The sequence below is a fragment of the Malaclemys terrapin genome, chromosome 11, assembly GCF_027887155.1.
Source record: "Malaclemys terrapin pileata isolate rMalTer1 chromosome 11, rMalTer1.hap1, whole genome shotgun sequence".
In the NCBI taxonomy this organism is placed as follows: domain Eukaryota; kingdom Metazoa; phylum Chordata; order Testudines; family Emydidae; genus Malaclemys; species Malaclemys terrapin.
In genome coordinates this window covers 40,213,417-40,238,871 of record NC_071515.1, presented here as the reverse complement: position 1 = coordinate 40,238,871, position 25,455 = coordinate 40,213,417, and the positions used below count along the sequence as shown (strand labels likewise).

Sequence of the window (25,455 nt, the reverse complement as noted above, 5' to 3'; positions counted from 1 at the left end):
TTTTTTCATTTCTGATTATGGCCTTTAAATGTGAACTGGAAAGTTTTTTGGTTAAAAACAACAAACCATTTATTATCCCAGATCACTAACAGAATATAGATCCATAGATTCCAAGTGCGAAAGAGACCATTGTGATCATCTAGTTCAGTGGTTTTCAACCTGTGGTCTGCAGACTATCTAAGACTTCCAAAGGGGTGTGCACCACTACTTGAAATGTATTAGGTGTCCACAAATGAAAAAAGGTTAAAAATCAATGATCTACTCTGACCTTTGGTATAACATAAGTCATAGAACTTCCCCCAAATAATTCCGAGAGTGTATCTTTCAGAAAAAAAATCCAATCTTGATTTTTAAAATTGCCAGTGATGGTGAATCCACTATGACCCTTGGTAAATTATTACAATGTTAATTACTTGCACTGTTAAAAATTCGTCTTCTTTCCAGGCTGAATTTGTCTAGCTTCAATCTTCAGCCATTGGATCGTGTTTATACCTTTCTCTGCTCGACTGAAGAGACCATTATTAAATATTTGTTCCCCATGTAGATTCATATAGACTGTGATCTAGTCACCCCTTAACCTTCTCTTTGTTAAGCTAAATAGATTGAGCTTCTTTGATTGTCACTATAAGGCAGTGATGGGCAACCTGCGGCCCGTGGGCCGCATGCAGCCCATCAGGGTAATCCGCTGGTGGGTGCCAGACCGTTGGTTTACATTTGCACATCCTCCCGCAGCTCCCAGTGGCTGTGGTTCGCTGCTCCCGGCCAATGGGAGCAGTGGGAAGCAGCAGCCAGGCCCATGCCACTTCCCGCAGTTCCCATTGGCTGGGAGTGGTGAGCTGTGGCCACTGGGAGCTGCGGGTGGATGTACAAATTTAAAGGTTATCCTGACGAGCTGCAGGTTGCCCACTACTGCTATAAGGTATGTTTTCTAATCCTTTAAACATTCTCGAGGCTCTTCTCTGAATCCTCTCCAATTTATCAACATCCTTCTTGAATTGTGGAAACCATATTCCAGCAGCAATCACACCAGTGCCAAATACAGAGATAAATAACTTCCCTATTCCTGCTTAATATTCCCCTGCTTATGCATCCAAGGATCACATTAGCACTTTTGGCCACAACGTTGCATTGGGAAAGCCTGTTCAACTGATTATCCACCAGGGCCCCTATATCTTTTTCAGAGTAACTGCTTCCCATGATAGAGTCCCCCATGCCGTAAGCATGGCCTGCATTCTTTGTTCCTAAATGTATGCATTTACTTTAGCTGCATTGAAATGTTTGCTTGCACCCAGCTACTAAGTGATCTGGATTGCTCTATACCAGTGACCTGTCCTCTTCATTATGTACCATTTTCCCCAATTTTTCTGTCATCTACAAACATTATCAGTGGTGATTTGTTTTCTTCCTGGACATTAATAAAATTGTTAAGTAACATAGCGCTAAGAACCAGTTCCTGTAGGACCCCTCAGAAAAACACCTGTTGGATGATGATTCTCCCATTTACAATGACTTTTGAGACCTATCAATTAGCAAGCTTTTAATTGTTTAATATGTGCCAGGTTAACGTTATATTCTAGTTTTTTAATCAAAATGTTGTGTGGTTCCAAGTCAAACACCTTACAGAAATCTAAATGCACTACATCAACATAATTCCCTTTTATCAACCAAACTTGTAATCTCATTGGAAAAAGATATCAGCATAGACTTAAACATGGCAAATCAACAATTTTAATTTAAAATGGGATAATCAACTCTTCTTTTTACTTAGTTAACACCTGAACAGGCTCTGTGTTTCTTTTGTATTAGGCACTGATGATGTTAACTACTGTCAGCAAGACGGGAACGGAACTGAATGGCGTTGAAATGCCTGATTCTTTTCTATTTTATTAAAACAAGATATTTCCCACATTGATTTAGACCTTTAGAGATAACAGGGAAAACACAAATTTAGGATTTGACAGGTAAAACATCTTGTTTTACCTGAGTTGGGATAATATTAAGCTATCTTAATATGTGCAGAACTCTAGTATATCACAAGGGGGCAGTGTTAGAATACATAAGAAACAAGAGAAATTAGCTTCTGAGGGAACCTAGACTATTTCATACCAAAATGACTACCGGTAGTTTAAAAATTTCATCCAGCTATTCAATCTGTTCATTTTTTGAGTTTTAACCAGAATAGATTTCTCTGTTAATAGTAATTCTGTCCCTGTGAGACAGAGAAAGATGCTAGCTGCTCCCTACTTCTGCAATAATTTCACTTGCCATTGAAATAGGGCAAGACAATTGTAATGCAGAAAAGTGACAGAATTACATATCCAGTAAATTTTGAGTGATGTATGGACATTTCCATACAAACTGTTTAAGTGTTGACTCTGTATTTAGCAATGTGTAAGAAACGGAAGAAGATGTTTCTGTTTTAGTGATAAAAGTATTACACTGGAAGGCACGGAAGAATTTTCAGTGGATTTTCTTGCCCCTGTTCCTACTCAATTTATTCCCTTCTTTTATGGGTTAGGTAGTTGCACCTACCCTGATAACACTTGTACATGGGATTTGTACATGGAACTCAGCGAAGACTCCTCCTGATAAACAACTTCCTTGCTCTGTTATGACTTCGGTAGAATAAGGTCCTTACTCACTGTTGTAAATGGATTCTGTTTACAATTTTTTTTTTCTGCAGTGTTTTTAAGTTGTACTGTGATAGCACCCAAAGGCCCCCATCATAATCAAGGCCCTATTTAGCTGGGTGCTGTAGAAACACACAGGAAACCTCCACTTACTATAAATTTGTTAACTCCCCTTTGAAAATAGGCAAGTGTTTTTCAAGTGTCACAACTGTAATGCCTCAAAATGAAGCTGCGAGTAAGTTTTTGGTAAGAGAAGGCCTCCAAGCAGCTGTTTAGGATCATCTTTATTATTATTTTGTTTTTTATTGCCACAAAGTGTGCTAGACTTATAACAGCAGACATAAAAAGACACTAGGCCGACCTGATCCTGCACCATTGAGCTTTGTCATTGACTTCAGTGGACACAGGATTGGACCCACTATCTCTTCCCACAAATGCTTACAATTTTAATGTGGACAAGACACAATGGAGGAAATGGGGCAGTGAAGGGCTAAGATATCTGCAAAAGAGTCACATAGGCCCTGATCCTGCTGCAGACCATGGGCATGAATCAGAATGCAGGACTGGGCCACAGTTACTAAGTTTAAGGCTTGTATACGTTTTGGTGGAAATTTAAAGACCATATGCAGATAACATCGATCAAGTTAAAAATAGTGAAAATAACTCAATTGCTTATTGTAGGCATCAGAGAAGTGAATTTACAGGTGGGATTTAAATGATGAGGGATGGGGGCTTGGCAGACCAAAGTAGGGGAGGCACATCGATCATAAGCACCTAGAGAATAATAGGGTTGTAAGGAATAGCCAGCATGGCTTTGCCAAGAACAAATCATGCCAAACCAACCTAATTTCCTTCTTTCACAGGGTCACTGGCTTAGTGAATAGGGGAAAGCAATAGATGATATGTCTTGATTTTTAGTAAGGCCTTACATGACATTCTCAAAGCAAACTATGGAAATGTGGTCTAGATGAAATTCCTATAATGGGGGTGCACAACAGGCTGAAAGACGGTACTCAAAGAATAGTGCTCAATGGTTCTATGTCAAACTGGGAGGCTGTATCTAATGGGGTTCCACAGTCGTGGATCCAGTACTCATCAATATATTCATTAATTATTTGGATAATGGAGTGGAGAGTATGCATAGAAAATTTGCAGATGATACCAAGTTGGGAGAAGTTACAAGGACTTTGGAGGACAGGATTAGAATTTAAAATGACCTGGATGAATTGGAGAATTGGTCCGAAATCTACAAGATGAAGTTAAATAAAGAAAAGTGCAAAGCACTTAGGAAGGAAAAATCAAATGCACAGCTACAAAATGGGGAATAGTTGGCTAGGTGGTATTACTGCTGAAAAGGATCTGGAGTTTACAGTGGATCACAAATTGAATATGAGTCACAATGTGATGTATTGTGAAAATGGCTAATACCATTCTGGGTTGTATGTAAGACAAGGGCGATAATTGTCAGTGTACAGTTCTGGGCCCCCCACTGTAGGAAAGATGTGGACAAACTGAAAAGAGGCCAGAGAAGAGCAACAAAAATGATCAAAGGTTTAGAAAACCTGACCTATGAGGAAAGGTTTAAAAAAAATTTAAAAACTGGGCATGCTTAGTCTTCAGACTTAAGTCTAAGACTACCCGAGCGGGAGTCTTCAACTATGTTAAGGGCTGTTATAAAGAGGACAGTGATCAATGGTTCTCCATGTCCACTGAAAGTAAGACAAGAAGTAATAGATTTAATCTGAAGCCAGGAAAATTCAGGATAGATAACAGGAAAAATGTTTTGACTATAAGGGTAGTGAATCTTTGGAATGGGCTTCAAAGGAAGGTTGTGGAATCCCCATCACTGGAGGTTTTTAAGAACAGGTTGGACAAACACCTGTCAGGAGTGGTTTAGGTTTACTTCTTCCTGCCTCAGTGTAGGGGCTGGACTTGATTTTTTTTTTTTCCTCCAGGTCCCTTGTAGTGCTACATTTTTATAATTCTTCGATTTTTATAAGAGACTGCTTGCTCCAGTGTAAATGAAACAGTCATTATGTGATATATATATATAAATGTATATCTATGTGTGTGTCTATATGTGTATATATATGTATGTGATAACAGACTATTTGGAACTACAAGAAACTTTCATGCAGTTTCTATTTAAATGTGAATTTTTACACATTTGCTGATCTGTGCATTACCAGAATTTTAGGACTGTTAGACTTCCATTTAAACCATGCTTGTTACACTTGAGCAAAGTGTATGAGATCTTTGCCTAATTTTCCTATGAAATATCAAAACTATCTCCTCAAGCCATCTTTCTTTGGAAAATATGATTATGCATATGTGACACAAGCCCTTTGCTGGATTCTATGTTAACTATGTAAGTAGCCCAATTGGTGTGGTATGTAAATACTTTAATTGGAAACTATAAGAGAAGTAGTGCTTCTAACAAACATATGATTATCTCCCAAAGCAAATTACCTTTCCTCATATAAAGAGTATTTCCCTAACAGGTTTTTTCACAATGACCATATACTGTTTGAACTGCTATTCTAATATGGAAAATCATTGCCACCTTAGCTCTTACAGATAAGCCAGTAACTTGGTAAGAGCTTCTTTTCTTAGCAGGTTAAATGTATTCTTATGTGGATGATACTACAGGAACGTTTCTTCGTAATACTGATTCTTCTGGTTCATTTATATCCTTTTGTTTCTGTGATTATATAAGGGAACTTGGCTTGAAGTAAACCTGAAATGCTACCTGAAATAGTCAGCAAGCCATGGTGTTTTTAACACATCACCTTTAAAAATATAAATATTTGTACATTTGTCAGAATGATATGTAGCATCCAAAGGGTTTAGGTATGGGATGAAGGTGCAAAGGGTGGGGAAATAATCCAAATTTTTTTAACTGAAACAACCAAATCACCTTTCCATCACAGATTCAAAACACTGAATAAACTTAACTTTCTAATTAAAAAAAAACCCTTGTGCCCCCGCAAAATTCTTTTTCTCTTTCTCATTCTCTCTCCTTCTGTGAGATTGCTCACCGAGAAAGGCACTACTCCATATGAATGAGGGTGCAGAATTTGGACCTTAGGGAATAAGTAATTCCCTTGTGCACACTACAGTCTGCCATGTTTGAAAAAGAGTGTTTCAGAAGAAGGGGAGGAGCATACATTGTGGATGTCTGGTATTTGATGGTTTAAATTTGTGATTCTGATCGGTTCCATTGGATGTTACTACAGCTCTCTTATAACTGAGGATTTTTGAAACAACATCTTTCATCCCATGAATCTTAAACCTGTCACTGAAATGCAGTGAACTTAAGTACATAGTCTGCGACCTGAACTCTCTATGATTTTACAGTGTGTGCAAAGAACATACAGCAATGGGAACAAACATATCTTTCCAAGTCCTTAATGCTTCTTCTTTTTAAATAACGATGTGAACCTTGGCTGGTACCTGGTAGATAGAACCTCCTGCTGCTTTTGGGATTTCAGAGGGGAACAGCAGCCTGAACTTCTAGCTGCCAGCAATCCTCAAGATAGTCTACATGAACAGCAGGAGATCCTTGAGTGTAACATTAACAGGCCCTAATAGGAAGCATTCCTAGGGGGTGGGAGATATATAAACAGAGAGAAGGGGGGGAAAATGGGACTCTGAAGCCTTGAAGAAGCAAGATGGGCTTGCTCTCTAACTGGCTCACAGAAACCACTTCTCATGTAGAGAAATGATGGCTAGAAAAAAAGCTGAAAGAACTTTCACTTGACAGAATCCTGGACTTTTCTTTTATGAACACATGATTCCTCAGGCTCCTTGACCTGAAAACCTATGGTGTTAATTTATTTCTTAGGTTGAACAGCTGCCTCATCAAAAGGTCTCTTAGAAAGTGACTCCTTAACAAACACATGTCCCTGTCTATCCTTCATCTATTCTGGTTTTAACAAGTCTTTCCTTTCATTGCTAAAACCCTCAAAATGTGGAGAGGTTTTTTACCCTATTTTTGGGAGGTAAAGAGAGAGTAATAGATATAAAAGTTGCTCATAATCTGCCTAATTGGAAAGTTTCTATTTCTTCCATTCCATGAATTTATTTCTGCAGTAAGGACAAAACAGAAGCCATTTACTGAATTTAATAAATAAAGCTGAGAATATCAGAGTCCTTGAGAACAAAATCAGTATGGATAATAAAGGCATTTCTTTGTACCCTCATTTGAGTGCATTGTTTGATAATGGTTGGATAGTTACAGGACGTCACCTCTAAAAACAACATACAAAGCTTTCTCTAGGGAGAAATGTTGTCTCTGGGTATAATGGGACTGCTGTGTAACCGCTATCTATAGAATCCTATATGGTTCCCCCCCCCGCCCACCCCAAATGCTCACAGTTGCCTTCCTGGAAAATTTAGTACCAACAATTGTTAAATTTTTCCTAGATCCTTAATTCTTTTCCAAGGCTATACTTATTTTATTTTTCTGACTGTATAATTTTATATGGAAATATCTGTACAAAAGCAATTTGCCATGGTTCAGGGAGCTGGACTATTATGGATATTTGTCTTTGTAATGCGATTACAGAACCACTTACTTGGTCTTAATAACATTTGCCTATTATCACGTATTGGATGCATGAAAGGAAAACAATGCAATTTTAAGCACAGAGAATGATGCTGAAATATGCTCATGAATCTCCCCTGGTTTATGAGCCATGGGCAAGAAGTAGGTACATTGCCAGAAATTACTGATTATATTTTGTGGCCATTTCAAGAATCCTAAATTTTAGAATTAAATCAAACCGTGTTACTAATGTTATATCAAGTAAAATGAGCTTACATTTTCTGTTTCCCCAGTAAACTACAATATATGCATTTTTTTTATCAGACTATTGGTTGATTTGGGGCCTTCATTTCTAGTACTCTGCTTTTGTTTGGCTGCAGTAATGTCATTTATTTCAGAACTGTCCCAGGGGACTGGATGGTTAAGGAGACTGGACTATGGGTCTTTTCATTTCTAAGGCCCTGATCTTACAATGAGATCCATGTGAGTGGATTCCTGTGCTCATGTAGAATCTCACCCACTGAAGTCATTGAAGTGGATTTCACTGCAGGTTGGGGACCATAGTTATTAATCTGAATCCATTCCCAATTGTTCTGGACTTGTTACCTTAAAATGCCTGATCTGTGTAAAATGAGTTTATAGTTTTAGTACAATTTCTAATGTACTAAACCATTGGCAGATTTACTGGAAGTCTCAGTCGAAAGGCCAAGAATTGATTTGATTTAGAGTGCACTGCCATCAGACCTTGAAAGATAGACAAATATATTATACATACAAGAAGATATAAATCCATTATTATTGAAAGATGACTTTGTTGAGAAAAAAGTTGCAGTCAAATATTCCTTCTGCTCACAGCAGCCTAGAAAGGGCAGAAACTTTATATACAAGAATTGTCTTTTCTCTCCTAGTCACCTTCTGATCACCCCAGTCATTTTTAAAGGATCTCATTGTGACAGGTTGCCCCTCTTTAAGGTGCCACCTGATGTATTGGGATACTACTGAGCCCGCCTGTTCCACCAGCCTGGGCCCCCTTCTAGGGCACACACCCCTGTGCTCCCTAGAATGGAATCTGTCCCCTGTCAGCTGTGGGCTCACAACTAACAGCCAGAACAGACCCTTCACTGGAAGCTTTGTACCCTCCTCTTTCCTCGAATTGGGTTTGCCTCCAGTTAGAGTCCATGGAATCTGCACCCACCGCAGCGGTCTCTAGGATTCCAACACTTTTTTTCTTTGGGCTTTCTGCTAGGACACATTTTCCTATGCATTTTAGAGTGAGTTCTGTTCCTTGCTTAACTGCCACTTCCTGGCAGCCAGCAACCTGAACAGACTCTTTATCGTCAGGCAAAACACTCCCATCCCTTGAGGGGATAGCCACCAGACAGGAACTGGTTTTACCCACCCCCATTCCTTTGTAGCAAACTGCTTTGCAGGGCTGCAGAGGAATTAGAGAAACTCTCCCATTTCCTCAGCAGTTTCTGTAGCTTGATTCTTTCCCTCTGGGGCTTCAGCACAAGATTCTTTCTTGCTGCTGACAGAGCTCTGGACAGCCTGAGCCACATTAAAAAAATCGTTACCCAAAAGAATTAGTGTAAGATTATGAGGAACCACAGCAACAGTTACTTCAGCTTGCAGATCCCCAGTTTCCATGTGCACGTTAGCCAAAGGCACAAGGATTTTGTGACCTCCTACTAACAAAAGTCCTGGCAGTATGTCTTTCTGTTGAACCAGGTCTCTCCTGACCACAGAAATTTCTGCACCAGTATCTCTCCATTCAGGGAATTCTGTGCCATTTACTCTAAAGGCTGTCAGGTGCTTACTGCCTGGCTGTGCAGTGTCAATCTTTAAAAACCCTGTATGATAAGTGGCAATTGCCTGGGGTGCCTCTGTGCTCTGGAAAAACAACGAGGAGTCCAGTGGCACCTTAAAGACTAACAGATTTATTTGGGCATAAGCTTTCATGGGTAAAAACCCCACTTCTTCAGATGCATGGAGTGAACATTACAGATACAGGCATAAATATATATTGGCACATGAAGAGAGGGGAGTTACCTTACAAGTGGAGAACCAATGTTGAAGGCCAATTTAGTCAGGGTTGGATGTAGTCCTTTCCCAATAACTGATGAAGAGATTGCCTTCTCTGTCCTCATATCTACTCTAGCAACACCATCATAGGACCCAGCCACACCATCAGAGGCTCCTTCACTTGCACATCTACTAGTGTGATATATGCCATCATGTGCCAGCAATGCCCCTCTGCCATGTACATTGGCTAAACCGGACAGTCTCTACATAAAAGGATAAATGGATACAAATCAGACATCAGGAATGGTAACATACAAAAGCCAGTAGGAGAACACTTCAGTCTCCCTGTACACTCAATAACAGATTTAAAAGGAGCCATGCTTCCAAAAAACAAACAAAAAAAACCCTTCAAAAACAGACTTCAAAGAGAAACTGCTGAGCTACTATTCATTTACATACTTAACATCATCAATTTGGGCTTGAATAGGGACTGGGAGTGGCTGCCTCACTACAAAAGCAATTTTCCCTCTTTTGGTATTGACACCTCCTCATCAATTATTGGGAGTGGACCACATCCATCCTGACTGAATTGGCCCTGTCAATACTGGTTCTCCACTTGTAAGGTAACTCCCTTCTCTTCATGTGCCAATATATATTTATGCCTGTATCTGTAATTTTCACTCCATGCATTTGAAGAAGTGGGTTTTTTACCCACGGAAGCCTATGCCCAAATAAATCTGTTAGTCTTTAAGGTGCCACTGGACTCCTCGTTGTTTTTCCAAAGCACAGAGGCACCTCAGGCAATTGCCACTTATCCTTTTTATCCCATAAACACAGTTTTACATCATCATTAGACATAGTCAGGAACTGTTCCTGAGCAACCAAATCACACACTGCTTCAAAGCTTATAATACTTTTTTCCGTTAACCACTTATCCAGTACATCTCTCATTTGGTTCACATAAACCACATTACTTAATCCAGCCCCTCCCTTAAGGCATCTAAATTTTGCTCTGTAAATTTCAGGTGTAATCTGAAACTGTTTCAAAACTAATTCCTTAAATTTACCATAGCTTGAAGCATCACTAATTGGCATCTTATTGAATATGTCCAGAGCCCTCCCAGTCAATTTTGCAACCAAAGTCATCATCCTTTGATCCTCAGGAATTGCATGGAGCATGCACGGCCTCTCAAAGGTGATGAAGTATTCAGCAATGTCCCCAGATTTGCTGTATGCCAGACACAAGCGCTTCCACTTGTGAATTTTTGGAGAGGTGGAGCCCCCTGGGGGGGTTCTGTCTCCTCCACTCCATTACGGCCAGTTCATGCTTCATTTCTTTGTCTTTCAGTTCCAGGGCATTTTTCTGCCTGGCTGCTTCTGCTTCCATGGCTCTCGGGTGGTCTGCCTCTTACTCATCAATTTCCATCTGTTTCAATTCTAACTGTCTCTTATGCATTTTTTGCTTTCTTCTACTTGCAATCCGTAGAGCTCCAACTTTTTGGTAGCTTCACTTTCACTCATTTTTATGCTTTTCTTTTCCTTACTTCTCTTGCCCGAAATAAGTAAACAGAAAATAACAAACCAGTAACCACTTTCATAGAATATCAGGGTTGGAAGGGACCTCAGGAGGTCATCTAGTCCAACCCCCTGCTCAAAGCAGGACAAATCCCCAGACAGATATTTGCCCTGATTGCTAAATGGCCCCCTCAAGGATTGAGCTCACAACTCTGGGTTTAGGAGGCCAATGCTTAAACCACTGAGTTATCCGTTCCCGCTTTGTCTGTTCGCTAGCCAGCACACTTCAAACTTACTTAAAATCACCACCAGTGTCTCATAGCAATAAACTGCGCATATAATCCTGCTTGACTACGCCTCAGTGATAGGTTTTCCCCCCTTTAAGGTGCCATCTGATGTACTGAGATACCACTGAGCCTGCCTGTTCTGCCAGCCTGGGCCCCCTTTACCCTGTCTTGCTGAGCCGGGCTCTTAAGCCTCCACTTGCACACGCACAGGCAGGGCCAGGGCCGGCTCCAGGCACCAGCTGAGCAAGCTGGTGCTTGGGGTGGCAGATTGTTGGAGGCGGCATTCTGCCCAATCCTAGGGCGGCACGGCCGCTTTTTGTTCGTTTGTTTGTTTGTTTGTTCTTGTTCCGCTCTGGCTGCCCTGTAGGGGGCGGCGGCGCGGAGAACCAGAGCGCCCTGCAGGGCAGTCCTCTTCCTTCCCTCCCCGCCGACCGGAGCAGAGCCCTCGCGGCTGGAGGCGCTGTAGCCCTGTCCGCCCCCTTCCTGCCCGCTCCCTCTCCCTCCCCCTCCCCCCCTCCCCTGCACCCGCACCGCAGGTTTTTTGTTTTTTTGCTTTGCTGTTCTGGCCACCCCGTTTTTTTTTTTTTTTTTTGCTTGGGGCGGCCAAAAAGCCAGAACCGGCCCTGGGCAGGGCCACACCCAGCTGCAGAAAGATACAGACACTGAGATCAGCTCTGGGAATGCTCAGTTTAAGGGACTTGCCCCAGCATTCAAGTGCCCACCTCCCTTGGAGTGCAGACCCAAAGTTTTTGTTTCCTTGCGCTGTATAGAAAAATCTGCAGGATTACCTAAGGCAGGAATCCTTCGTTTGATCCCCACCCCCCTACAGAGGAAAAAGTACCAGCAGTGTCTAAGGTGGTATGTTGTATCAAGTGATCTTATCACCTGACCTGGTAGTGTCACAGCTACATCTCTTAGGAAGGAGAGAGATTAGTAGCCTGCCACAGTCTTTTTGTTTCTTCCTAATGGATCATTGAGGGTGATTGCCTACTGTCTGGTGGGTGTTCCCCCCAAGTACACACACAATTGTAATTGTTACATTGTCAATATTCCTAAGTCTAGATACAGAAATGATACATGCATACAAATTGGATAATCACATTCAGTAAATCATAACCTTTCCAATGATACCTTAAATGAGCCATCTTGTAAAAAGTATATCTTAGTTATGCCATATTCATATCATACACCCCATATTCTTCATAGAAATATGGTTAACCTCACACTCATCATCACAGCTGCCTAAAGGGATACATGACCAGAGATCATGACTTTTTCTTCCAAAGATGGTGGTGACTCCTGTGCTGTGTAGTTTACAGCAAGGCAGATCTGATCCAGCTAGTGACAGGGAAAACAGAAGTCCTAAGCACTTTCTGAAATCAAGGCTTCCTGCACCACTGGACCAACCCAGCCCTATCCTCCCACTCCAATGTTAAAATGCTTATCCTAGAAAATTAATTAAGACTCTAAGTCTGTGCTGTGTAGCATAATCAGCTGATAAGTGAAATGAAACTACAGACCCCTTCAAAAGACAGGAATTTAATACATGTCCTTTTTTATTTTTGATTCAAAGGATGCTGTGACAATATGTACCCTGGGAATAGGAACCGCTTTTGGAGAGTCAATTCTGGATAACACCCCTCGCCATGCTACTATTGTTACCAGGGAATACAGTGAGCTCCTTCGAATTGAGCAGAAGGATTTCAAAGCACTTTGGGAGGTAAAGCCAAAAGACTTATTGAACAATTAATATAGTTAGAGAAAAGTGAAATGTATGTATATAATGACATCATGATTGTGTCTTAATGTGTTCAGTTTTAGCAGAGGAATATAATTTTGTAAACATTTTTTTGGAGAATGAGTTAAATCCACTTGTCCCTTTTTGATACTTCATCTTCTGCAAGATTACATATCCTTATTAATATTTCTTCAAAGACCATCCTGTTTTTTTGTCTTGACAACTTTGCTTAATAAGTTACTCCACAAATGCATTAGTCAGAACTTACTTTAACTGCTGTTTACTTCTCTCCTTAACTTATTTCATAAAATGAAACTAACTCAGATTAACATATTCATTTGAGCCCTCCATTTGCTGGTTTGTCAGATTTATATTTACATTTGACACCAGCTAGTCGAATGACATAGAGCCAGGCCCCGGCTCTGCAGCTGCACTGCCCCTGGAGCTCGCAGCCCCGCCGCCCACAGCATTGCGCCGGAGGCGAGGCGAGCTGAGGCTGCGGGGGAGGGGGAACAGCAGGAGAGGGGCCAGAGAGTAGCCTCCTGGGGCTGGGCAGGAGGGTCCCGCGGGCCGTAGTTTGCCCACCTTTGTACTATAGAATGGGCAGGGCATCAGAGTGCCAAGGTACTGTTAAAACATGTCTGCCGCTGAACACACTGATAGTGGCAGACTTTGCTTCATTGGTTGTGCTTCTGTAACTTACAGCAGAATTTGGCCCAACGTCTTCAGCTCAAATAGAGCTGTAGGAAAATACTTGAGCAAATATGTGAAGAATGCTGTTCCTGCAATACTCTAGGCTCCATCTCACTACAGATTTTACAGTGTTTAAGTGCCTTGCTTAACTACCGCATGCTTTGACCGTCTTGTAACTTGGTTTAGTGTTACGTTTACAGATGGCAAAACTTGTAATGCAGATGGAGTCTTGGATGTTAGTGATGGAAGAAAACAAACCTGGGCTCAGGTTTTGTCAGTTAAAATGTTTTTAGTTCACCTTTCCCTAGATGTAGGACAAGAGGTGTCATCTGTGGTATCCAAGGGATTTCCTTTCTAAAAACAAAGTAATTGGATCTCATCTTTGATAAATGGAAAAAAACCCCAAACCTTTAGCATATGTTTGCTTTTTTCAATTCTGAACGTTGCATGCTTTTAAAAATATTTTCCTCTGTCAGAAACACCTTAAAGATGTTCTAACGAGAATTACAAAGCAGTGTAAAAATGTTTTTCCTTTGACTACTCTTACTTAAATGTTTGATACAATGCTGTTTATTTTTACAGAGCAACTTTTATTTTTTATAATGTTTAAATTATAACAAACCAATACAAAAATGGTAGCTGCCATCAAGAGAGAGCTGTCTTGGGAGTGTTTAGCAGTCACTTTTCAGTGTATTTCTGACCTGTCAAAATTTTATACAAAGAATATTGGACATGCTGCAGGTGTCACTCATAGACTGTAGGTCGACTGGCATGTGCTTTCTGTGCACTTTGCAATCAAATTCTTTCTGAATCTTTGTGAAGTCTCTCTTGTGGGCAATATTCCTGAACATCCTGTTCAACAAGAATGCTGAAGAAGTTAGCACTAGTTGGTAGTTTAGGATGTATTAGCAGGACTTGAAAGGGGTATTTGGGTTTTGCAAGGCTGCTTTTGTCTCTATGCAGTACATTAATTCCAAAGCCACAACATATGTGGCAGCTAAAAAATAAAAATATTCTTTACAAAGAAGATAGATATTCAAAATATATGTGACTTCTTTATGAAAATCTCTGAAAATATTAGTAATATTATAATGATATTTTCATTGTACCATAAGTGCACATCTTTCCTTTTATAGTAACTTTTTCATGAGTTGTGGGATTGGTGTTGTTCAGGGCTTGTTCTAAGATCAGGTCACCTTTGTTTAGCCAAAGCAGATTTTGGCAAACTTATTCTGACCATGCCGTTCCATAACTTCTATATTTGCATTTATTAAAATGATCTACATAACTAAGAATGGTCTACAGATTAGTTTTCAGTGGTGTCCTGGGAAAGACAAAAGAGGGCACCACGTCAGCATCATTACAGCAAATATCTTCAGGAAATTAATATTAAAATCCACTGCATACCATTTTCAGCCCTCTGGATAACTAGAGCTGAACTGCAGGGGTGGGATGGGAGAAACTGTTTAATTTCTTTAACAAATTCAGGAAGAATTTTAAAGTAAGGCTATCTTTATAAAATCACACCGTGGTGCCAATTTTGAATCAGTGCTATTTTTGTACAATTTTCTCTGTATATTTGTTTAAATCAAATTGTAAATTGGCTCTATGCCTGTATAAAGTTATACCACTGTAAAAAACAATATTATTGATCTTCTATATTGCTTCATATCCCAGGACACACACAACCTGATAACATAGTTAATGTGTATTTGGCTTAATACAGAACCTGTGACTCCTATTTTAATTAGTGTAGGACTTCATTGAGAATACTTGACCTGAAAAGTAATAGATTTACTTTTATACAGATTTTGGGGGGGGGGTGTCTTTTTTTCCTCCCTGAATTTTATAGACTTTGTATATATGGAAATACAGTAGTTCTACCAGATATGTGTAGGAGGGAAGGCAGCTTGTGTTTCTTGGGAAAGAATATTTGGAAAAAAAAAAAAGGATATTCTTTCTGCCCTTTAAATACGGACAGGATCTTCTATGACCTCCATTTTTAATACTCAGGGAATAAGCCAGTCAAAACAGATGATATCATCCTGATAAGAGCAATTACCAGTGAAAATGGTCTAGTCTTTTCTCTAATGACTATGTCTGTTTAAGCAGCACCCTGTTCATGAACATCTGCTCAGCCTCAGTGTGTGCTCCTCAGAGACGTCTAGTTTTACACCAACAGCTGCTGCAGCACATTGGAGAAGATGAAATCTCTGGCTAAGTTCTTACAGTGAGCTGAACATTATTGCTTGACAAAGAAGCTCTAGGAGGAGTCCAGAATCTCCAGTCATGCTTTTGTGCACTGGCTTATCTCTGGTCTTCCTCTTTAAGGAGTGTTAACACAGTCAAAAAATATTCTTCATGTGAGAACTTATTAGTCGCTCTGTTAGCACTAGACTTACATGGTGTTTTATGAACGTATACTAAGAGACATTCCCTATACCAAAAAGAACTTACTTTTCCCCTTTGGCATTATCAAGTTAGTACAGAGCTACTTCCTAGCCCTGAATACTGCAAAGGACTAAGAAAACCATATCCAAAAATAAACATAGAAGAGGAAACTACACACCAGGAGCTCTGGCCACGCATATCCTGTTGGGTCTGTGATTCACTCCGCCTCCAATGTTCTGATTCTTTTAGACAGACAAGGAAAGAACTACATTTATTTGTATGGTGTTATAGGAGTTTTATATCTGTTATAGGAGTTCTCACTACTCTGTCCTCAAGCTTTGTTCTTTCATGCAGTTACGAACTGACTCAAACTAAGACAGGAAGGAAGTGCATCTGCTGGGAGGTGACTTATTTTTAGAAGTCTTTCCTACTACTGTGAATTGCTCAAGCTTCTTGGATAATGCACAAACAGCTAGTTTCCTCTTCTGTGGAATAACATACATTCCCTGAGAGATATTTGATCATGATTAAATGAAGAACTGATCTTTACTTGGCGTGCAGTAACGTTGGAGAGAGAAAGAGAGCTGGCCTCTACAAGGTCAGAATTAATACTTTTATTCTTTTTATTTGCATTCAGCAGCATTATACACATTACAGCCTGATAAATAATAGTGTAACTTGTGTCCTGCTGTTGCCCTTCCGATGGTATTCTAGCGGACCTCAGTGTGTCTCACTGCATTGAAATCAGAACTTCTGAAAAAAAATGCTTTCTCTTGGAAAGTGCTAATGTTACCATTTAATGAGCTGGTCAAAAATGGATCCTCTGTGAAAACACAGGAATTTACAAGTAGATGCAGTGGAAATTTGTTTAAGAAATACAAATATTGAACTGTGTAGTGACTTGAATGTTCCATAGTATTAGATGTGAACTTTTTGAAAGGGTTGGTTAAGTTCTCAAATAATCAGATTAACGGCAATTACTTTGCCCTCAGTGCACATGTACATGATGTCTGACTGACCTTTCTAATGCAGTCTTCATTTTAGGATGTAGGCACCAATTTTATGTCAGTGGGCCTTCTGTGTGGATCTTAACAACAGGCTGGATGTGTAAAGATTTTCATTCATTTATATTTTCCATTTGATCATTCTTCTTAAACACAGCAAATGAGTTATTTATCTAAACAGTACTGTGTCATTATTAATTGCATTTAAGTGTTTTGGAATTAAATACAGTAGGCTATTTCTGAGAGGTAGGATTTCCCTTTCCTCTTGATAAGTGGAGAACATACATTAAATATTGGTACAGAAGAAGCTTATGTTTTCTCTGTAGTAGAACCTTTATCAGAATACTGTTTCTTGTGTAAGGAATACTGGGAATCTCGAGTCAGTATCAGCACTTTCTAATGCACCTTTTCACCATTGAGTATTGCATAGCTGATATGTTTCACAGTTAATTTGAGAGGGAGAGTAAACTAGATACAGGAAATGAAATATTGAAATAAAAATGCAAGAGAAAAATCAGATTCAAGTCCAGACACTAAATGATTTGGTTGATTTATGGTATACTATTTTGACAGTTTATTGCTCAGTAATCAGTTGCATAAATCATTACTATAATTTATTAATTTCCACTATGCAAGTACAGTACAGATATAAAACCATATAATTAATAAAGTGAAGAATATTTAGCTTAATGGGATGATCGGGTGATTTAAAACAGTGAAGTGTTGAGACCCACATAAGTATAAAAAATATATGTATGGAATACTCAGCTACATGTAACCACTTAATGGCATCCTCTTCATTAGCTGCTGAAACTCTACTTGGATAGTTCATTTCTCTCATATGGGTTTATTTAAGAAATGGAAAGGAGATCAGGTTATAGTAGATTGCCGTCTGAGCATAGCATCGGGCAACCTGTCAAATACTTGTTTCATCAGACTGAAGAAGAAACAGTCCATGTAATAAAGCAGACAACACACATTACAGGAAAATAAAAATATGGAGAAGTACAAGCTTGTAAAATCTAGTGTCTTGTGTAGTTCAGAAATACACACTTGACCATCAGATGCTTGTGCAAAGGAACAGAGCTAGTGTGAGAGATGCTGAGAAATGTAGTGGTGATTGGCAGACAGAAGATTGTTGCTGGAGTAACACATTAAAAAAGTCAGAGCATAGGCTAATTAATAATATGACAGTAGACACAGATTTGGCAGAAAGTGGGGGAAAAGCTTCTTAGGCAGCCAACAGCTCACCATCGTATCTTGCATAGTACGCCTCTTATGTGTTTTACCAACATGAACAAGGAGAGCTTCCAAAATATTTATTACACTCAAATTAGTGTCAGATTTTGCTCTCGGTTACACTGGTATAAATTCAGAGTTACTCCCATGAAGATGGTGAAATAATGCTGGATTTACATAGGTATGACTGAGAGCAGAACTGGCCCAAAGTGTTGCTGTTACTCTGGATTTGATTATTTTGCAATATGCTTTTACAGTTTGTTCTTTAGTTTAAATGTTTATTTTCAAAGAAAAATTCTTCACTTTAATAAATGATGCTCTGTCTGGTAGTGCAGATGTAAATTAATATGGAATGAAATTCTCGCCAAGTAGGTGAATTGAAGAGTACACCAGAAGAAGCTGAAATTGTGTAAGAACACAGCAATAATGGAGCTGTGCTGGTGGAAGGTGGAATGCTGAATACTTGCCCAGCTTTTGTGGCAGGCCATAATGGGTCATAAGAGTGTACCTCAGTGAGGGGCTTTGCTTAAGCAAAAGTCTCTCTAGCAGTATTTGTTCCCAAGCCCTCCTCAACTGCTTTTGAGATAAGTTAAGAGACTTTTAGTAAGGGAGCAGACATAAGATGGAATCTTTCTTTTATAAAATCCTTGAGAATGGCAGGAAAAAAATAGGCATCTATTTGAGGTTGGGATGTTTTCTTTATGTCTGAGGAGACAGTACATGACAGATATCAGATGTAGTTTTGTTTGCAATCAGAGAACTATATGGAGTCCTATCACATGTACTATGTATATATTTATGGCTGTTTCACCTGAAAGGTGGTTTAATACTCTTTACCTCTATTTATGGCTTGAATTAAATGTTAACAGATGAATTTTTATTTCCGGTCATCGATCTGTCATCTCATTAGATTTCATTAACAAAGTAAAGTCAGGTCTGGTCAGTTCTTGAGTGGGAGACCTCCAGGGAAAACCTAAGGTGCTATCCAGAAATGGTTCGGAGTATCTCAATATTGTCCCTCTGAGACTTTAGCAAACCAGAGGTGCCTTTATAGTGCTCTTTCAGATCTATAAAGATATAAAGCTGAAGCACTGACCACTGTGGTTATGATAGATCACATGGCACATTTGAAAGAGTGGGCAAATTATATTTTGCCTTCCTGGGTAGTTTTATTTGGATGTATTCATCACTTCTTGTAACAAAATTGCTGTATATTATATAACACTCTTTATGACAAATCTATCTTCTTCTGTGAGGACTTTACTGGTAATTGTCTTAGAAGAGAAATCACCAACTGTTCAGAATTTCCATGGCAGTCATCCAGAGGAATTTTTCTGTTGGAGCTGATGGTGCTGGTGAACATGCTGAACTGATTTTGTAAATGCTTACAAATAATGTAGTGGGATTATGTTCAGTAAGATCATAATCAATGGTGATCTACTCTATTTCAATTGATGCGCTGTGTCCTTATGTATGATATGCAGTATTGCCATGCAGATACAATTTATGTGAAAGACTAAAGGGGCCAAGTGGCATTAAATCCACTTGTCTACACAAACATTTTAGTTTGTGGCAAACTGGGGTGTAAATTTACCCCACTCTAGCCTGCCATGCACTGTCTGTGTGGGCCCTGCTACTGCACACTAATAGTTACAAAGTTAGGCACTTTGAGCTACTTCCATTTCAAAGCAGAGTTTCCATTTCACTTTAGTTATCCTTGGTTTAAGGTGACAGAGTCTTGGGAATCTCCTTAAGCAATTAAAAGGGTGGTCTCTGCAGATGTTTTGAGGCTGCTATTTCTCCTGGAATTTGTACAGCTAAAGTTGCATTTTACCCAATGAACTTGTTTTATTTTTAATTAATGCTAAAAGCACTTTTGATCCTGAGCAGCCAGCTAATATTTGTAAAATGGCATTTCTATCATTGTATGTTATTCCTTCATTTAACATATGACACAATTCCCATTTTGAGAAGCATAGTTGTGGACTTCAGTTGATAGAAAGTAATGAATGAAAGAAAGATTTGCAAGACTCACAAGAGACTTTCAAGATTTGCAAAACAGTCTCTGTCTTTCTTGCCAAATGTTAACTTTTTTTGTTAAATGTTTGCTTCAGTGACAAACAATGCAGCACCATGCGTACACAAGAAAATCGCTGTATTAAAATTGAATTAATCTTGTCCAGAATTTGTGTTAAATTGACTGGAGCTTTGGTTCTGACTGGATTTGTAGTTGGTGAGGACTTTCATCGCCTTAGAACGGATACCAAAGTAATCAACTGCGAAAGCTGTGCTTATACTTCTGGACCTTTTGATTTAACACAGTTTATCCATTCTTCTGCTCAAGCTCATGGTTATGGGGATGAGGTTATTTTGGGCATTGACACTTCCTAATCTCTCAGTCAATGTTGCCATCTCAGTTTTTGGTTTCTTTACAAATGAATCTTTCTTTTTCATCTTGCACAAAAGATTAATCTGTTATCCACCCCAGAGACAGTTCAATTCCTTCAGGGTCTCAAGTAAAATATATTCATTGCTTAGTTAGAACATTCCTTTTAATAATGAGATATATTGCTGTTTTATGTAACTCTACAGTACTGGGTATTTCAATGTGTCCCTTAAAGGCATTGCTTTAAAGAGCATACTACATCTGTGCGCTTGGTGCTTATGCTTATAATGGACAAGACAAATAATAATATCATTTATTACATCAATATATGTTTTAACATTTACATTTTTAATTCATCAGTTTCAGATACTGGTAGTTAAAAAAATTAATATACAGGTCCTTGATAATAAACAGTGAAAGATCTTTTTGCAGATTAATGAGCAATCAAGCAAACAGAAAAGCGGTGATAGTGCATCAGATTGTACCCTGTTCACTTTTCTGATGTGTAGCTTAGTTTTTTTAAATATTTTTATAAATTTTTGTGAGTAACACATAAGACATGCCTTATAAAACCTACTTATTGTTGGTTTCCCCTTCCGAGAGGCTTGAGTAGCCAGCATCTAAACAAATCCAACTATTTAAATCTAGTCTAGGTGTGCAGTATAAGAAATGGTCTAATTTTTTTGTTAAAGATCTTGGCCTGTGTAGGGTATAACAGTTGAGTTAAAAGCCTTTCCTTTCCCCAGAATATATTCCAAGTTTTAAAATAGAAGTGCTCCCCTTCTAGGGTATAAGCAGGAGACCCTTTGCCCTTTCCATGAGGCTAGTTTCTTCCATTACCATGGGTGAAAACCTGACCTTATTGAAGTCCATCGGAGTTACTCCATTTCAGTTGGGCGAGGATTTCATCCCAGATTACCACTTCTTGTTTCCTTTTAGGACCTGCAGTTTGGCCATCTCATCATCTATGAGGTTTATGTTCTCTACATCTTTTGCCACTTCTTTGCTGTTTCCACATCTTTACCTAGGTGACAGGAAATGAGAGGGTTGGGCTGTCAAGTAGATTTGAGGGCCAGTTGTTCAGGGGCTCCATGTAAATCAGACAGGTATAGGCATAGATAGATAGATAGATATAAATTAAAAGCAATAGATATGCTCAGGTAAGTCAAATTAAAGATTTACAAATTATACAAATTCCATATGCACCAGAATAATCTAACATTTAGAAATGAAATTATATCAAAGTTAAAAGCAAATCTCTTCTTAATAGGAAGATAATTGCTATACAGGATCCATCCAGCGGGCCATATTCCAGTATTCTGTCTCCAATTCTGCCCTGTACCAAATGCTTCAGAAAAAGGTTCAAGAATCCTTGTGTAACAAGGCATGCTGGCACTATTCTGTTCCTGTTTCAGCCCAAATAAGAAGGTAATTCTTGTAGACTTGTAGTTTCCAGGGTTGATGGGAGATAGAGGAACAGCAAGAAATGCTGGGGAGACATGCAATGGGATAAAAGAGTTATATGTCATAGTTATTTGTTTGAGGGCAGTTATATAATCGGAGTTTAAAATTGCCATCCTGCGTTTAGTATTTATTAATATAAATTCAGACTGCTTATATATCAGCCTCCAGTCTTCTCCTGAGTAATCTGTCTTTAATTTTACATTCCACCTCCTGGTTGAACTTTGAAAATATCCCTTTGACTACCAATCAAAAACATCATCTTGGAGTATTAATCACTCAACTTTCCAAATATAGCTGAGACTCATTCAGTTATTTTCCCAAACTGTATTAAGATATCGTTTGAGTAACAAAAATGGGCAGAAATGACCAGCTGTAATATCATATGTTTTGTTTTATCATTGAAAAAGATATTGATATTTCTTTATCAAACACATCAGTCAACCTAATTATGCCTTTTCTACACACAGTTTAAAATAGATACCTAAATAATATACTAGTTGATCTAGAGTTTATATTAGATATGATGTTATGTAACATAACATTACATAACTATAATTATTACTATTGGGTTGTATAATCTAATTTTGATGAGTTAATCTTTCATATTGGAAAATTTTAATATGTTTAAAAAAATAAAATCAACATGATGAATCCTCACTACAGCATTCCGCTAATAATATTTTGTTGAGAAGTAGGCAAAGTCCACCTTCTATATCAGGAGTTTGATTTGTCTTGTGCACCCCAAGTTTCACCTCACTTAAAAATTACTTGCTTACAAAATCAGACACAGCACACTATTACTGAAAAATTGCTTATTTTCTCATTTTTGCCATATAATTATAAAATAAATCAAATGAAATATAAATATTGTACTTACATTTCAGTTATAGTATATAGAGCAGTATAAGCAAGTCAATGTCTGTAAGAAATTTTAGTTTATACTGACTTAGCTAGTGCTTGTTATGTAGCCTGTTGTAAAACTAGGCAAATATCTAGATGAGTTGATGTACCCACTGGAAGACCTCAGCGTACCCCCAGGGGTACACATACTCTTGGTTGAAAACCACTGTTCTATATGATGTATTGGATCTGGGATTAGCCTGGTGTACAGTCTTCAAAAATATATATTCCTTCGTTATCCCATGTAACCATGTGTGTAATATCTATATGTATTGTGTGTGCACACGTGTGTGATTAATACAATATGCATGTTAAATATAAATATAACTATACATATATATATGTATGTTAAATGATATAGCTTATGCTTGCTCTCACCAACTGATACTGCAAACCATAAGCATGAAAGGAAATAATCCTTATTGGACACCTGACATGTAGCTTTGCAAAAACTGGAACCAGCAGTTGGAATCTGCAGGATGAAAAACAGCTCCAGCTCTTCATTCCACCAGCAAAATGTAGAGCACCAGTATCAGAAGATGCCACCCATCTGCCAAGTGATTCCAGCACTGTAGACTGACTCTCTTAGAGCACTGGGAAATAATAAACCAAAATGAACATTGTCCTCAAGTAAAAATAAACCCTCAGCCTTTGGCTATCTTACTGCTGTTGCCCCCAGACCAATCATTTATTTTTTTTTATTCTGTACACATTCATATGTGTACATATTCAGAGGCATGTTTTGGGCTGTGCAGTCTGACTTATCTGAATTGGATCCTGGCCAACTAAATCTTCCTATGGCACTACAAAATATTGTATTTTTCTTAAATTTAATTTTGGGGAATTTTTTTTTGTTTTGGCTGTGTATGCTCTTTTGTTTAATTATCTCTGGAGGTAATGCTATAATCTCTATCTATCTAATCTATCTATTTTAACTATCTAATCTATCTACACACACTCAAAAGCCTGTTTCCTTTCTGCCTCCATTTCCTAGACAACCATTTTATTGGTTCATTTTTCTTCCCCAAATGAATGAATTTGATTTTTAACTTTGTTTGAAGTCAAAGCCAAAATTCCCATTGACTTCAGTGGTGCAGGAGCATGCCCTGAGCTCTCTGGCAATCCCTGGCTGCTGGAAATGCCCTTTGGAACCAGTAAATGGGTGTACAGCAGTACAGTCCTGAGGGCTGAAAAAGTCCCTTAATTGTCCCAGGATTCACACTTCCCCATCGGTTAGACAAACCCCTTGCACTCTTTCAGCTGTGTTGCCTGTGGGAGCAAAAAGTAGTAAAAGTTTAGTCGCTTAAGTAAGCAGACATGACAATGAATACACAGAAGTAGCAGATTTGATTATTTAGATTATTTATTATTTTACATAGTGCCTTTTCAGAGTAGAATCACATCTTACACTATCCTAGAGCATAGAATGGCTGGAGCATTTATCTTTGAGTTGCTGTATTACTGTGAGCTGTGCAGAGTGCTTTGAGCCATATCAAGTATGACATGAAACCTATGATAGAAAACCAAATTCTATTCTATAAATAACATTAAAGTTTACCAGTAAATGCTGGCAATATGAATGAATCACAGCTCCAATTTCTTTACATAAATGTGACCCAATTCTAAAATATATCAGATGTATATCAGCGTGTGTTATTTTTTCGAGTTGTTAGTGCCTGAGGTATGGTTGTTTAAAATATTATATATTGTCAGATGATGGTAGAAACTCACATTGAAACTCTTAGCAGGATATTTCTGTCAGATGTGATTATATTCATTTTGTACTGGGAGTTGCCCCATGAAGAATGATAACCCGTTTTAATAAATAAATATCTTACACTGAGACACGGACTTCTTTTGTTTTTCCTCAACAAAATGAAGGGTTTCCTGCCTCTGTGCCTTTCTGATGAATAATATAATGAGACTTCAGGAAGTGACAGATGATACCAGTCAGGTTGTAAGTATTTGTATTTTAACTGAATTATTGACAACTTTATGCTCTCAAATCATATCTAATTTCTATACAGTTGAGACCTGCAGGACATACTGGAAATATCTCAGGAATCTAGCAGAGCAATCATAATCTTACATGATGGTACTTGTTGGACCCAGATGCCCTATATTATAATATCACCTACTTTTTATATAGCACCTTTAATCAGTAGACCTCTAAGCACTTTACAAAGGAGGTCAATATCGTTATCCCTATTTCTACACATGAGGAAAACGAGGCACAGAGAGGAGAAGTGACTTTCTCAGGATCGCTCTGCAGGCCCATGAAGCCCAGTCCAGTGCTCCATCTACTATGTTGCTGGTGTCCATTAATTGGGCAGTGTCTTTGGGCAGGATTGTCAATTAATCTCTCTTGAGTAGTGCATAGATGTGCTGCACAGGAGCAGACAAGAGCCCATATGGTTCCAAGGGGAAAGTGATCTGCTGTGCTGACTAGTTTATTGCGTGCGGGATAGTAGCCCAGCAGAAACTACTCCCCAGAGAAAGTGCTCCTGTTGCCCAGTCTGTGCCCATTTGAAGTCAATAGGAGTGACAGGTGCTCAGCGTCACTCAAGATTAGACCCTTTCATTGTAAACTGTCTCTGGAGCAGTGATTGCATATATCCATAAAGTACTACATACACTGTT

General features: G+C 38.8%; 1 protein-coding gene across 3 annotated transcripts in view; it reads left to right on the top strand.

Annotated features, from left to right (window-relative positions):
- Positions 1 to 25,455, top strand: part of RAPGEF4 (Rap guanine nucleotide exchange factor 4) — a 223,578-nt gene that overhangs the window by 31,624 nt on the left and 166,499 nt on the right. For 2 of the 3 annotated variants that reach the window (XM_054044610.1, XM_054044609.1), the window contains exon 4: positions 12,574 to 12,720. In XM_054044610.1, coding sequence (XP_053900585.1) covers positions 12,574 to 12,720 — 147 coding nt within the window. Of the gene's footprint in view, positions 1 to 12,573; positions 12,721 to 16,258; positions 16,421 to 25,455 lie in introns of those variants that run through there. The other variant, XM_054044612.1, reaches the window with a different exon arrangement.